Here is a 17307-nt window from a genome sequence, read left to right as displayed (position 1 = left end):
TGGCTGCTTTAAGTTTTCATTTTTCAATGAAAAATATCTTGGAATTTTGAGTTTGACAATAATGGCGGCACGTCGCGGTAATTTTTAGGGATCGATAGCTGATTGTAACAGCTAATTTGATAATAAATTTGATCATTTTACCAATAACAAAAATCACCAAATATTGGGATATGAATCATAGTTCTTTTCTTTCTTTTTTAATTCTGGTCAGAAAACTACTTTTATTGGGAATAACGGATTTAAATACTGGACAGCTGGCCACAAATGCCTGTAAGTAAACACGACTTTTTGGAGAAAAAAATTCTTATTTTATTCAACATTAACTGATCTAAAATATCATAAAAATTAGAAAAACCCACAAAAATAATACTTACAAATTCAATTATGAAGTTTATTTTATATATTTATAAAACACTTAAGTGAATATATATGTGAGTAAAAATTATAAACTTTTACTCACTCATTGTTTTTTGTCCAAAATTAATCCAGTGGTCTACAGGTGAACAAACAATTTACAATAATAGGGCAGTTAAAAATGTCAGAAGTGTCTGTTGAACATTATCTGAAGAGGTCACACTTGGGGGGCTGTCACGTGACTATAGAAATAACCCACCCTTTCTTCAATCTCAGTAATAATCTACATGTAGGTTACTTCTATTTATAATCCTTGGTAGACCTGGGGTTGTGAATAGATTTGTAAACTTGCCCGTGGGAATATGCCTTTAAGATTTGGAATCATTGAATTTACCATTGGTCTGTCATCTTGTGTAAACCTGAATTACATTTTCAAATTGTAGGGAGAGGCCTTGATATAGGCATTTTGCCTGTTGGCCAATCCCCAACCAGCATTATAATTGGGATTATACATTGTTTAAACCACTTAAGACTAGAGCAAACTCTAATATGCTATGGCAGGAGTGTGACAGAGATAGTGTCAAATGACAAACAGCTATTGTACATGAGAGACAAGGACTGAAATGTGGAGGTGGACAGTAAAAGAAGTTGAACGATGGGAGGAGCTGTCAGATGAAAAACAATAGGATGTAACCAAAAGGAGAGAAAGTAAAAGGGACAAAATGTGACAAAAATGGAAATGTAGAAAAGTTATATTTTTTTGTTTTCATGAATACTTTAACATGGATTCTGAACTCATGGCATTTTCCCCTAGTATTATGGACTAGGGGAAGTGCAAAAGGTTCAGAGGGGGTCAGGTGAAAATTATGAAAAGAAAAAGATTGTACTAATGTTAAGATGTTCTGCTACATCAAGAAATTACATGCTAGATTCAGATATTATGGCAACCATTAAACATGGGTATACCTTATAGCCAGAAAGACCTCCATTCTGTGATTCAGGTGGCGGGGGCACCCACGTCAAATAGATTGATGAAGAGCTCTCAGATTTGGCTTGAACTCTTGATGGCGCATCTGTTGGGGCTGTGAAATAATTGTTTAATACTTTAGTATGGTAATCATTTTAAACAATGAAAATATAAAAAGGATTGAATAATAAATAGATAACACATTCTTGGATTATAATTCATTAGTATGATAATAATCCTTTGAAAACCATTTAAATATAAAAAGAAATGAATAACAAATATATCATACCAGGGCTTGTAGAATTTATATAAAAATCCATTAGCCATGGGAATTAGTGATTTAAAACATTGACTAGCCATGATTAAAAATTCACTAGCCCTACTTTATTTTAAATTAATACAATTTTACTAAATAACAGTAATAATCAGATATGTCACCTAAAGAGGGAGATAGAGCTTAAAAACACTAACACTGGGGGCTTGGGGTGGTGGGGCATGACATTTATATTTACAAAATAGATTTCATTGCAATATTTTACAAAAATATTTCACTAGCCGTCGGGCATGGCAATAGTACAGGTAGTTATTTACTATCCCAACATTGAATATCACTAGCCATGGGAGTGGGACTAACATAATCTAGAAGCCCTGCATACATTCCTGGATTAAGAATAGAAATAACAATTTCACTGCTTGTCTTAGTTATTATCAAGTGAAATAATCATAATGTGGTTTAAGATTAAATCATGGTTTAAAATGTTTTCTCAAAGTTCATGTGTTATCAGCTAATGTGTATATTATCAATAAATAAATAAAATCTAGTGAAAGAAGTCCAAATTTAAATAAAATAGTAGATTTTGAAGAAACTGGGTTTTTTTTTATCTTCAACAACATTCTATTGTTAAGTCTCTCAGCTTTGTTATTTAAAATTAATTCTAATTAATATATAACTTAAATGATACAATATGCAATGTCCTGATCAAATAATATTATGTTGGCTAATCTTTAAGAAAAGAAAAACAATTCTGATTGCAATAATATTCCAATACCTACAACACTACGTTGTATGTTGTAAAATATATTACAAAGACTGCACTGAATTTGCTTTTCTTGTAACATGTTTGTGGTTATCAGTCTTGTCAAAGACTAAATTCACATATTAAATTTAATACGTTTTCTCATTTATAACGTCAGTATCTGTATATTCAATGTCTTTCTTATAGTCCTAATGTTTCTTACCACACTGGATTTGACCTCCCAATACCTTTGTACATAGGAAAAAAATACACATTAAGAATTAAAATAAAAGTTTGAGCTACTACAAACATTAGGATCCGAAATACACTGAATATACAGATAATGATACCCTAAACACCACTAGAGCACATTGATTTATTAATCATCGGCTATTGGATGTCAAACATATGGTCATTTTGACACAGTCAGAGAGGAAACCCACTACATTTTTCCATTAGTAGCAAGGGATCTTTTTTATGCACCATCTGACAGGATAGCACATATCACGGCTTTTGATATATCAATCGTGGTGCACTGGCTAGAATGAGAAATATATAGCTCAATAGGCCCACCGACGGGGATCGATCCTAGACCGACTGCAGGTAAGGCATGCACTTTACCACTGGGCTACATCCCACACCTAAAAGGACTGTTAGTCGGAAACACAATACAATGTCAGCAAACTTAGGATGTCAGTCTCTTTTAAACACATCTAACTATTCAGACATTATTTAATTAACAACAGTAACTTCATGCCTATTAGCAGACAGATTACTTTCTAAATTAATTCCTGAATTATTGCAATTTCTAGATTTTTAGTCATAACAACTCATATGAATTAGACATCTTGTGAAACAAAAACAGAGAAACAATAATCAACAACACTGACAAACCTCACAACAAAGCATAGACCATCATGAATTGAACAAAAATAAATAAACGGATAAAAGCAAACAGGGGGTGAAAATGAACAAAACAAAAACATGTCAGTAAATACAACTTAAATACTTGTAACTGTCACGTCTATGGTAAGCTATGTTTACAAAATAATCCCACATGCCGAGGTAAAAATTAGACAACAAAACAAAACAAACCTCCTGGAATCAAACGGCTAAGTTATTAATTAATTAGATGTTTACATATTTTTCATGTTATGTAATGGAAAAGAAATTCAATAACGGTAAAAACAAAAGAAAAAATATTTTTCATTGAAGATTACATGGGAAATTTTACCAATATCTTTCTCATCGTTATATCTATATACACATGTATGTTTGGGCATCAAGGGTTGTATGATATAACATAAACACTAATATCAAGTTAATTAACAAAATAATATAATTTGCTGTTCTTATTTTAATGTAACCAAGTTGGTTATATGGAACAACAATATAAAATGGAATAAAAATTCAATATCAAGAAGTATTCTCCAAGAGGTCAAACAGTATTACTCAGGATCTGGTCTAATACAACTGTTACCTTTTTAACCACAGGAATACACTCAGCTTATTCTGATTGCACTGTAAATCTAAACAAATGGTCCCACATGTCAAACTTTTCCATACTTTCTATTTCTTTTAATAACAAAGTCAAGACCACTTTTGAAGAAGTATCAACTGAAGATAATATAATCTCAACATAAAAACTTACACATAGTTGATTTTTAATACAGTGTCCCTATCAAATAAACTATTTGTGATTCTTTGAAGTTTCAAAAATTAAAAAAGTTGAAGATTGTTTTGTTTAACGAAACCACTAGAGCACATTAATTAATTAATCATCGGCTATTGGATGTCAAACATTTCGTAGTTCTGGCTCGAGTCGGAATACTTTAAATACCTTTTTTTAACCTGCACTTTTTTCCTAACAAAAATCCTGCATCAATACCTCATAAATAATGATATTATACATTAATGTAAATTGAAACTGAAACATTTTAAGCTTCACCCCTTCCCATAAAACCCCTGTATTTACACCTGATACATAATTATATTATACATGTTAGTGTACTTTAGAATACACTTAATTCCCTTTAAAAACTACATCCCTTTCCTACAAAACCGGCCTTGGTGGCATCGTGGTTAGGCCATCGGTCTACAGGCTGGTAGGTACTGGGTTCGGATCCCAGTTGAGGCATGGGATTTTTAATCCAGATACAGACTCCAAACCCTGAATGAGTGCTATGCAAGGCTCAATGGGTAGGTGTAAACCACTTGCACCAACCAGTGATCCATAACTGGTTAAACAAATGGCAAGGTTTGTGCTATCCTGCCTGTGGGAAGTGCAAATAAAAGATCCCTTCCTGCTAATCGGAAAGAGTAGCCCATGTAGTGGCGACAGTGGGTTTCCTCCAAATCTGTGTGGTCCATAACCATATGTCTGATGCCATATAACCGTAAATAAAATGTGTTGAGTGAGTTGTTAAATAAAACATAATTTTTTTTCCCTTTCCTACAAAAATCCTGCAATTGCACCTGATGAACAAGAGCTCTTTAGAATAAATTTAATTCTCTTTTAAGCTTCATCCCTTCCCTACAAAAAAATGTCCATCTTTCCCCAATGAACAGTATTTAATTAGTCCTTTTTATAACATAATGATATCACCGATTTTTGCCTTACCAGCTTCGCCTACATAAATAGTGGCCGGGGTACTGGTAGGTCCCTGACCTATGACATTGAAGGCTAGGACCTGGACCTCGTAGTGTTTTTTAACTACAAGATTCTGCAGGCCAATGCTGTTGTGATCAAACGACACGGATTCCTCCTGGAACTCGGCCAAGTGGAGCTGGCGGTATTGGACGAGGTATCCCACTATCTGCCCATTCCACGAGTCTTGGGGAGGTTGCTGGACAACAGAGAAAGAAGGCACAATACTGAAATACACTCCACAAGATAGGCATGCACACAACACCAAATAAAACAATAACATGGGTCAAGTGATTTGGTCGATGCACAAGATGACCAACTCCCAATGAAAGGTAATGTTTTTAAGATATAAAAAACAACACCTCAGGGGTTAAAGGTCAGATAAAATAGTAATTGGTTAATGGTAAGGATCAAAGGATAAATAACCTCAGTTTTAAAAGATGAAAAAAGGAGAGGGAGAGGAATACTTGTTTAATGATGCCTATGACTATGTTTAACATATGATTATTTCAACAGAGGCTCATCTTATCAAAGACCAGTCAGGGACCTTGAATAAGTTCCCATAGACAGGAATGCAACCTTTGATATACCTTTGATATATTATCATCACAGGGTAAATATCTTAATATAAAACCCAAATATACAAAAGTGCAAACAGAAAATTATTTTTTTGGAGAGGTTTTCTTGGCATCAATCAAGCACCACCACATGAAAGAAAATAATAAAAGCTGATATCGACGGATAACATATATACATAAAATTACCAAGTTCAAGAACAATAAAATTATTATTGCTCCAAGGACCACTGCCAAATATGTTATAGGCCTGAACACTCAGTATATAAGTTTGACCGTGGGTCAAGCTTTCAACCACAGTCGTGGTGCCATCATCCTCAAACTGGAAACTCCATACAGGGTCTACGTTTTTTTTGTAGCGCACGCGGAACCCAATAGTATGAAAATTCCAACTCTCCTCAATTGGCAGCTTGAAAATAGACGTATATCATAGAGCAATAAAAATCATAGTAATTCCAACCTGTACTCTTTTGTTATAAATTCTTGGATTAATCCAAATGAAGTCATGTGACTTAAAAACTGATGATCATAAGTTCATGAAAATCGATTTTGTACTTTTACTTGTGGCAATGAATAAAGAAGTAAACAATGGCGAAAATGTTTGACTGCTATTTCAAAGAACAATTTTACCCAGGTATAAATAGATTTGCACTTACATGCTATGCCAATCTGTGGTTCATGTTTCCATGAACATAAAAAAATTATCAAGTTCAATTCTTAAGTAATCTTTACTAACTAGTGGGGTAACTGTAAGCCTGTTTTTAAAATAGTTTATTGCTGACAGAAATGTTATATCACTTTTGGTGACAATTTTTATACAAATGGAAAGAGCTTTCCGTGACAAAATAAAAGTTAAGCAAAGAAGAAAATAAGAATATAATTCACTTTTAATCAGAATAGATGATTTCTAAAGAAGTAACAAATAATTAGCTAAATCACCGGCAAATAATAAATTCTTAAATTCATTCTCTTGCAGTTAAGATTTTTAGTAAATGAACAATTTATCATGAATGCACGAACACATGAAAGCAAGCTTATACTAATTAACAACAATACATTCCACAACTACTACTCATTTCAAAATTATTGTTAGCATATTTTTGTCTTGTCAGTATAATCCAAGTCAAGCAACATCAATGAATGAATGTTTAACAACATCCTGGAGCAAAAATACACATAGTGGTGTCATTAAACAAACAATATACAAATTAATGTAAGTATTCACACAAGTAAAGCCAGGCAGACAGACAACTCAGACTTACCTCCCATGTCACTTGGATAGATGTCATGGTGACAGCCTTGACCTTCAGATTCTGTGGAGCACCATCTGGTTCTGAAAGGTTTGGAGGTTGATTAAAACAGATGACAAAATTGTCCCGGAAAAAAAGAAGTATTAGACTTAATGACTTTTTCAAAACATTAAAAGAATTAACCCTCAAAGGCATATTGTCATTGATTTAAGTTTCTTATTTCTCTAAAAATAGATTATAAATGAAAATTACATTCATTCAGTATATCAAACCCCTCTACTGTATCATTCAAAACGATTTTAGTGAAACACAATTGACAGAAGTCCATGTCAACCCTCTCAGCAATTTTCATTTTTGAATCTTGGAACTTTACTGAGCTCAATATGGCAGACAATTCCAGCAGACAAGTGGAGACTAAACACCAGATTAATACACCTTTAAGTACTCTTTGAAAATATAAAAATGCATACGACATAGTGAATACTAATATATATAATTGTCCTTAATGCTAGATACGGGTGTTGTTAAACAAAACAGACAAATATGGCTTTAATAAAGACTCACATAAACAAATAGCATGCAGTTATAAATGTCGACAGACATTGATAAAGTCTTGAGTCTGAACTTTAAGGGACGTTCCCATGTTTGCAGCATTGTAAGATGTTTCCGACTAATAAAATATTTCTATGATTAAACTTAAATATTAAATATATTTTCTTGTTTAGAATATCAGTGTCTGTACATTCAATGTGTTTGTGGTCATCTTAATACTTGTAACAAGCCCAAACTGGATTTAGTCTTCAAATGATTTTGTACATACGAAAAAAAATATTTTTAGGAAATAAAATTAAATTTAACCTAGTACAAATATTAGAACGATTAAAAATATGTTTAATATACAGCCAGTAATACTTTATGAAGCAAAATAAATTTGATATGTAATTACAATCGTTAAAAAGTCTCTGTTAGTCGATAACATCTTAAAAATTGCAGCGAACTCAGGAATGTCCCTTTAAAATGTTTGTAAGTATGGTGTCTTTGATGTAACAAACAACAAGTGTAAATATCTGCACATACTGTCGGGTTGGGTCTGTACTTCAGCTGAGGGAGCACTGTATTCACTGGTCCCAATATCATTGGTCGCTGCAACTCGAAACTTGTACCAAGTGTTTGGCCGCAAACTGAAACATGAAGGTTTTGAACTTAACAAAGTCGGGGGTCAACATCAATTTACCTCCTTTTAACCCTTAGATAGTGTGTGACTGTGCATAGCACACTGTCAAATTAAATAATGTTGTGGACAAAAAGTGTCAGACTCTTACGGCATTTCAACACAGAGAAAAAAGGTTAAAAACAGTAGTAATTTTTTTTAAATAAGTGTAAAAATAAAACGTAAGATCATAATAAACTGTTATAACTTTCAAAGTGGCCAGAAAGTGTGAGTGCAATATATTTTAACATGCTCCTATATCACTAAGGTTTCAGGCATGCCTGTTCCAGGTCCCGTCTCTGGATAGCCAGAAGCCTGATCCGGGACAGAATATATTACAGGGGCAATTACAGAAAGTAATGTATTGATCTCTGCAGTATAATATTCAGAGGAACAAAAAAATAATTTTGCACAAAATACTAAAATTGTCACATGTAAATAGTACTTCCATCATAAATGTTTAGTTACCATAGAGAGCATGACTACATCATTAATATGAAAATGGTCACAAGTATTTAAATGACTCAAATTCATCTCTTTTAAAACATAAAAATATCTTGCTAAAGTTATCTCCCTGGAACACAAAACTCTTGTAGCACAAAATACCTAAACATCTTACTTTATACAAAAAAAAGTTTTAATTCAAGGGTGTATGAATTAACAAAATTAAATTTAACCCACCAACACAAATCAATTTTTTCCTCCACTGCCCCACCCCTTGTCTATGATCAATTCTGGAACTATCTTAATACACAGATCATTTCAAAAAGGGGTTGTTTTCTACATGGCAGGGGTGCCATTACCAAAAGCACCACATTTGCAGGACTCAAACTTAAAGGTAGAGTAAACTCAAACAAGAGATTTATGTGTTGGAAAGATGCATACCCGGACCACCAACACATACTGACACTTTAACAAATGAAAAACTCGTAATTTTAGAGTTAATAAAAAAACATGATTATTCCTGCTAACTGGGGGCAGCCATTTTGTTTCGTTTTTGGTGACGTCCAGTGGTATAGCTTGGTGCGAAGTGACGTCAGTTCAGGTCCAACTTCTCTATTACGCACAGTGTAAACAAATGCTCTAATTTATGACAGGCGCTTCACTTTCATCAACTTGACTTGTAAAACAACATAAATGACTTGATAGTATAATAAACTATTTAACTAAATATATTTCAATTTGCATCAGTAGAACGAAATGGAGTTATAGCATTTTTCTTTTTTTTAAAAACCAAAGAAAAAAATGCATATTATTAGGCCTATTGCTACGTTCGAGCAAAAACCACCACTCACGATACCCAAGTGATAATTTTATTTTCTTTGGGACTACATAATTGGTCAGTTTTGTGATTTTAGATGGGAAAGTCTACTTAATCAAGGTTTTTACAGAATTACTTACAGTAATAAAGCAGGACGGCTGATCGATTACAATTAGAGGGGTGTCTGTGCGGTTAACACCCTGTGATCTTAATAAAAGAGGCACGTCTTTTTAGTGTGTCTAGACAGTGTCTGGGGACCGTCTAAATATACACCTACCAATCAGGAACCACAGGTACAGACCATGGAAAGAAAAGACCGATTAACTAAGAAAACACTCCGATTATTATTTCAGTATGTGGGTTAATTTATATACAAACCATAATACAGTTATTTCAACACTTTGATAATGGTAGTTTATTTTGTATTAAAAATAAGATATAATTGTTGCTGGCTTACTGGGATGACTATTATTATAGAATATTGCGATGCATCCGCAAAAATCAGGTATGTTTTGTTTATTCAGTTCTAAGACTAATTCCTGACATGACAAGTTAGGTATTACGTAACCACCAGCTCGTCAGAGGGCGTATTCACTGGGATGATACAAAATGGCTGCACCCGTTATATATAATAGCCGTCACATTTAACCGTTTTATTAATTAACTATACGATTATACTTGTTGATATTAAGCAATAATGTGCAATATATATCGTTGAATATGCATACCAGGTTAAATGCCTTGATTGTCCCTTCCTTTAAGAATTTGTCTTCCACAGCAATTTAAAAACAAATTGCCATGGGTGAAACGGCCCACCGACAGTAATTTTGATCTTGCCTATGGCATATTTTAATAAAATCACTTTTGCAGCAAATAAACATGACAGTTATTTCTGTATGTAGGCATATTTTAAATGTACAAATGTTACATATTGGCAGATAATGTACACCAGGTGTATACATTTTGCCATCGTTGAGGTGCTTTACCTATGGCACTTTTTACCTATGGCACAAAAGTGCCATCAGTGAAGATCCCGACCTACAGCTATTTATATCTCAACAAGAGCAAGTGCTGTCAGTGCCGTCGTTAAGTTCGAGCCCTGCATTTGATAACCACAGAATTGATTTTTTGGTGCATGTTCTGCGCTATGCTAAAAAAACATGCACATGAAAAACAGCCCTAACTAGAAAACACAGCTCACTTGGACACAACGTATGACGTTTTCTCTGGAGCTATGGTCTCTCGGACGCTGATCCACATGCCCAGCCTGCGCTGAAACTGAACTGTGTAGTTACGTAGTGGCCCGTAGTTGTCGTTCCCAGGATTCCAGCTGATTGTCACGCTGCGTGCAGTAACCTGCGAACTGCCGATGGTCGGTTTTGATGGGCTGGCAGGACGATCTGATAAAAAGCATGTTTGAATTTAGTGAATGCAAAAATCTATGTAAAAATTATTTTAACTATATAAATGCACAGATCATCGAAAGTATTTTTACACATTCCTCCTATTATCATAATGTGGTAACTACTCAGTACTGTACAGGGATTTATCAAGGATATTTCAGCAGGATCCTATCTGTGAAGGGATTGGGAAATTAGTGCAATTTAATTATAATTAGAATGAGGTATTTTAGGCCAGACTAATGCAACACACTACTGTTAAACTGATTTACCAGAACAGACATTATTACATAAACAAATTTACACATCAAATTAGGAGTTTTCAGTGCCACTTTCTTTTGTGAAGGAGCATATGTTTTGCACACGGCACTCACTGGAAATAATAATAGTACAACAGGAAATAGATTATTTGACAGTATGGCAACTTTAGTTTTTCAATGGAAAATACCTGGGAATTTTCAGTTGAAAAAGTGGTTTTCGGTTAGTATTTTCCTTGAAAACAATGGCAGAAGGTCACGGCCATTTTCAGGAATTGATAGCTGATTGTAACAGCTAATTTGATAATAAATTTGACCGTTTTACCAAGAACAGAAATCACGAAATATTGGGATATGAATCGTATTTCATTTCCAAAAACAATTCTGGTCTGAAAAACAGTTAGTGGGAATAATGGTAATAAAAACTGGACATCAGGCCACAAATGTCCAAAAATAAATGCAACTTGTTTAATGTTTTGCCTAATTTTAATCAACATTGACTGATCTAAAATATTAGAAAAATTTGAAAACCCCACGAAAGTAATACATACTGATCCAAATATAAACTTTATTTTATGTATTTACAAAAGTTTTAAGTGAAAATATGAGTAAAGTTATACATTTGTACCTGCTCAAAATAGTTTTTTGTAAAACATTAATCCATTAGTGTGAAGGTTAAATAACCCACTGGTTTGAAGTTACTTGTAATATACATGTATGTAGTACTAACTGATAACAACTGTGCAAGTGATATAGTGATACTTGTATAACAGCAACACGGGTTAGTGTTCAGGCATGAGGGCTGTTAACTGAAAACATTTGTGGTCAACCTAAATATTTTGTTTGACAGTGGCAGATCTAGAAAATTCATTTAGGGAGGCCCCAGTGACATGAGGTGGAATGCCAAGGGAACTTTGGGGGAGGTTTGGAGGGGGATCATAAAAAAAAAAAAACATTAATACAGTCAAATCCGCTTATTTGGATGTGCCTCGTGCAACAAAATCATATTCAAATAAGCGGCATATTCAATAAACCGAAGGTACAATTTCGACATACGATATACCCAATTAAGATCTCTTGTTGATTTATGCAAACCCTAATTACGATTCTCCCAATTTGGGCCTCATCACATGTGGAATTTTCGTCAAAAACCGGTAAGTATTTTGTGTTAATAAAATACTGATTCCAAGTTCCATATTGTGACTGTTATCATTATCAAGTTTGTCTATAAACTTGATAAATACACGAGGCAACAGTTAATGCCGTTTGTACGCCTAGAAGTAGAAGTGACTAAACATCTAATGACCCAGATAAAACCACCGGAAGCTCAATTAGACTGGCCACAGTCAAATAATTAAAAGGCCGTTATTAACTTCTTGATAATTAAACGGCCGTTATTAACTTCTTTGTACATTTGTAAATCAAATGCAACAAGACCCCACCCCCACCACCCAATATAATCTTGAATAAGTAGTCATTTCCATCTTCTGTACTTTACCAGGACGTCTATCTGACTATTATCTGTGTGCATTTGTAACTGATTTGACAGGTAAACTAGACTGGCCAAAGTCAAATAAGTGAAAGGCCGTTATTCAATGTAACAGAAGGAAAAACACAAACACAAATGCTAATATTGGGTCTGATATTGGAATGTCTTTTTGTCTGGCGACGGAAAACCATTCTGATAAGGCCTTCTCCACATTGGCTGCTTTTCCTGTTCTCTGTCTTTTTCGTTCTGGGTTAGCATTGGCGAGATACTGGGCACATATCTCGTCGTATTTCTGAGCCAAAGATAAATCGTTTTGTTTCCGTTTATTTGCCATGTTGATATTGTGAAGAAAAAAAAGTTCTTGTCAATATTTATAGCCAAAAGATGATTAATCCAACTTGCTAAGAAAATCTCCTACAACTTACCTTTTGTCGGCATTTAACAATTTAAACAGTAATCACCATAATTGGTCACCCCAAATGGGGCTTCACATTGTGAGCTGCAGAGGAAAAATCACGTGATCAAAAGATCCCGCTAAAAATAACACTAGTAGCAAACGGCTTTTGTTTGTTACTGTCACCGACAATTCATAGAGAAAAATATCTGACAAGTGTTTATTTATGGATTAAACATACACTGCTTCAAAAGTGGCCGACATGAGATTAAGGGATGCCTGCTTACGGAACGCACATGGCTGCCAACAAGGTGGGAATGACCGACTTTGATCCTTGATTGTCCTGCATTGTCTCGGCCATTGGGTCACATTTGAGTTCATGGATTAATTACGATGTAATTCGGAAATGTATTGATTAATAACGAGTCATCCGAAATAATTTAAGAAACAAGAAAACAAGTTTGTTGTAAGTCTTTTCTCTGTTTTTTAACAATGAAATTAAATAAAATTAAAAGTATTCATTTCTGCATGTACGATAGTATGGTATTACGTACGATCATAAATTTTACAAAAACACATCAAGTAACACAAACTTTCCTATGTTTTACATGCAATTGCCATTCGGCAAGGATAATTTTATATTCAAATATCCGAAAACACGTTAAAAAACACATCCAATTAACCGTTGGATTTTGTATTGCCATAATGGCAAATGGTTCCGTGCAGGACAAACATATTCAAATATCCGAAATATACAATAATCCGACATCCAATTAAGTGGATTTGACTGTATATAATAAAATTATAACAATCACGAAATTTAGGGGGGCCTGGGGCTCCTGTTCCCCCCCCCAGATACGCCTCTGCAGTACTCGTCAGTTGAGAGCACTTTCTAAAATTAGTAGTCACATGACCATCTCGATAGTGTTGTATTTTTCATGGAATATATTCTGACATAACAATTGTATTGAACTGCATGGAGTAATTAATGGAGGTATTTAACCTTAATCCATATACATGTAGGTCTCATTAAAAGCACATTTAACAGTAAAACTACAATACTGTACCTCTGTCGTTCATCGTGTACACTAAAACCTTGGCAGCCTGTCCCCATCCTAGTCTTGTCTTGGCAGTGACATAAAACTCATAGTACGTCTCTCTATGGAGCCCCAGCACCGTGTGATTCAGCTGGTCAGCCTGTAGATCAGCCGCGGCACTCGACTCATTGGAGCCTTGCTTCTTGTATGTCACTCGGTACGCAGAGATGAGGCCATTGGGCTCTTTAGGGGGGCTCCACACCACTAAGGCAGAGGAGTAGGTCACAACCGGAAAGTATATGATTATTGGTGGTCCCGGATCTGAAAAATGTAAATAATATTAGTCAGTACAATTAATTTGGATTTATGAGCATAGACTGGAAAAAATACCTAATTATAACTTTCACTTTAAACATCTGAAACGATAAGTTTAACGTCATATATTACATATAATTTTCACTTAAAACATTCCTTTCTTTATGACACCACACACACACATACACAAACACATACAGATATATATTTACTTATAATATTTCATTCCTAATGAGCCAAGACTTCCATCTTTCATTATATATATTTTAAAGTTCAATTGAAATATCCATTTTTAATACAGTAGTAGTTTTAAAACCAAAAATATATAATTTATGTACTTTTTATTTGTTTATGGATGCACATTTTAAACTTCAAATATCTAGTTTAAATAATTATCTTAAAAAACATAAAACTTTAAGTTGCACTTAAATCATGAAATCTACCTATATCTTTACGGCAAATACTATACATGTATTAACAATATTGTTCATTTTAAGACATTGAAAAAAACGTGTTATTTTGACACAGGTCTATATCACTGATAGAACTTACAGTCTTCAAAGGTCTTTACTGACACTGGAGTGCTGAGCATGCCGTCACCCATCCGTGTGTACGCCAAGACCTGAATCTCGTACTTGACGAACTTGCGCAGTCCTCCCACTGTGGAGCTCATTGTGCCGTTGCCAAACACATCCTGTTGCCTGGCCGGGATGTTCTCCTCATACGACGAATACTGAACCTGGATAAACATATCAAAGGACTGTCATATATACTACATGCATATTTGTTAAACCTTAATAATTCTACAATAAAATAATCAACTTAATGTTAAAGTTTGTTTGTTTTAACTGAGTTAATTACCACTCCACAGGAAAACAACAAAATCATGTTCATTACAGTATTTGTAACTCAGATACATGTACACATGCATTCAAGTACATGTTTAATTTGCCTAATGAAGGTTTGTGAATATTTATCAAGGCCAATTGTATACAGAATAATAAACGAGTTACCAGTTATTATCAAATTTATGTCCCAAGTGAAATAATTTTTTAGTTCTCACGAGCTTTAGCGAGTGACAAATAAAAATTATTTTACGAGGGACATAAATTTTATAATAACTGGTACTGAGTTTGTTATTCTATTTATTACCTCAGCTATTTTGTCTCTAAAAGCCTTCACTTTTGACACACATGCATGTACATGTATAAAAACAATGTAAACCATTTTACGCACTGTTATGAATATTACTATAACTTTGTAATTTAATCACGTTCATAAATAATTTTCAAAAACAAAAGTTAACTTTAATTTGGTACAAAATCTATAATAAATTGCATTAAAATGACATTTTGTTATAAATTTAGCACCAAAAACATGTAATTTTGTGTCTTTGCAAAATCGGGATAATGGCATATTTAGAACCGACAAGGTCACTGGCTTGTAAGCGTCAAATCGTCCAATAGTATTGTTCGTTAAGACTAATGCAGAATATTTCCCACTGAGAAAATATGGAAAATATTTTCCATTATTGGTGACCACTGGTGTAATAAACAAATTTATGCTAGTTATCAAAGGGAGATAATTTATGCAACAAAGATTCTTTAATGGGCGATTAAAAAACAGTTTACTAAATTATTTGTCTACTGAAATAAATCAAAATGACACAAACACAAAATGCTCAAAATCGAAAATATTTAAAACAATTTATGAGCATCATCTATGGTTATAAATGAAACAGTGTCTGTATGAATTAAACAAGCATACCTTGTATCCCAGAATCATTCCGTTCTGTTCGAGTGGCGGCACCGGCTGCCATGTCACATTAATACTGGTTGACGAGTTCGCCACAGCATGCACTCTTGTCGGGCTAGCACTGGGCACTGTGAATAAGTTATACTTTGTTATACTTGATGTCAGCTGAGAAGAGCTAGCTAGACTTTATACAAGAATGCTGTATACTTAAAATGGGAAAAGGTGAAGAGTGAAAAATACAAGTGCCAAAATTTACTTGAATTGAATTCTTTTTATCCACATAAATATGTATATCTTTTAGTTAATTTCTTGTGTGAAAAACACAAAAGATATTTTATTTGAACAGCCCAGAACAGGAATGAAATATTATAAAAAGTAAAAAAACAAAAAACTGTAATCATATTGAACAAATATTTCCTCTAGAAAAAGGGTACTTCTAAATTCAAACAAACTTAAGATGTAATCTTTAAGTCAGGTATAACTTTATGAAACCATAATCCCTTTATAAAAATATTAGTTCCTGCACACCACTTCACAAATATCATTAACTTCAGTGTTTTGGTTATTTTAGATGATAAAATGAATTTTTCCTCACAAATTGTAGGCCTATTTTCCTTTTCTATTGATCAAAACCACAAATTATATTTTTACTGCATACCCTTTTGTGTATATAAGCATGTATGTATCAGTCAGAAAACACTCACTAGGTAATAAAAACAAAATGCAAAACAAAAAATTTATCATTCTGAGGTTTACCCGATTCCCGTGTTCGTTCACCGGTAATTGGACTGAATTGACTGGTACCGACATCATTGTAGGAGTTCATCTTGACCTCATATGCGACCCATTCCTGCAGGCTGACGAGGAAGTAGCTCTCGATGTCCATGCCGTTTTCCAGCTGTACGATAGTGAACGAGGAGTCCGGGAGGCTCACCTGCGGCATCTTCATGCGGTAGTAGATGTTGTAGCCTCGCGGGATTCCGTTCCAGTCTACCAGGGACAGAGGCTGAAACAGAAATTAAAATATAATAATTATAATAACAGTTGGTGTGGTACCTATTAAGACTTGTTTTCATTCTTCATTCATTTCTTAATTCATTCATTCATTCATTCATTCATTCATTCATTCATTCATTCATTCTTTCACTCACTCATTCACTTAAAATATAATAATTATAACAGTTGGTGTGGTACCTATTAAGACTTGTTTTCATTCTTCGTTCATTTGTTAATTCATTCATTCATTCACTCACTCACTCACTCACTCACTCACTCACTCACTCACTCACTCACTCACTCACTCACTCACTCACTCACTCATTCATCTAGGATGGTAAGTAACAAAGGCCATATATGTGCTATCCTGTCTGTGGGAAGGTG

At 34.0% G+C, this 17307-nt stretch overlaps 1 protein-coding gene across 2 annotated transcripts in view; it reads right to left on the bottom strand.

The window, feature by feature from the left end:
• Positions 1–17307, bottom strand: part of LOC121379103 (protein sidekick-like) — a 94719-nt gene that overhangs the window by 16604 nt on the left and 60808 nt on the right. For both annotated transcript variants that reach the window (XM_041507574.1, XM_041507576.1), the window contains exons 17-25: positions 16684–16933; positions 15940–16055; positions 14725–14911; positions 13888–14178; positions 10482–10680; positions 7887–7990; positions 6822–6892; positions 4958–5183; positions 1321–1436 (exon numbers count right to left, since the gene is read on the bottom strand). In XM_041507574.1, the coding sequence (XP_041363508.1) occupies positions 1321–1436; positions 4958–5183; positions 6822–6892; positions 7887–7990; positions 10482–10680; positions 13888–14178; positions 14725–14911; positions 15940–16055; positions 16684–16933 (1560 nt within the window). The remainder of the gene's footprint in view (positions 1–1320; positions 1437–4957; positions 5184–6821; positions 6893–7886; positions 7991–10481; positions 10681–13887; positions 14179–14724; positions 14912–15939; positions 16056–16683; positions 16934–17307) is intronic.

This window comes from Gigantopelta aegis, chromosome 8 (genome assembly GCF_016097555.1).
Source record: "Gigantopelta aegis isolate Gae_Host chromosome 8, Gae_host_genome, whole genome shotgun sequence".
In the NCBI taxonomy this organism is placed as follows: Eukaryota; Metazoa; Mollusca; class Gastropoda; order Neomphalida; family Peltospiridae; genus Gigantopelta; species Gigantopelta aegis.
This window is presented reverse-complemented; position numbering and strand designations above follow the sequence as displayed.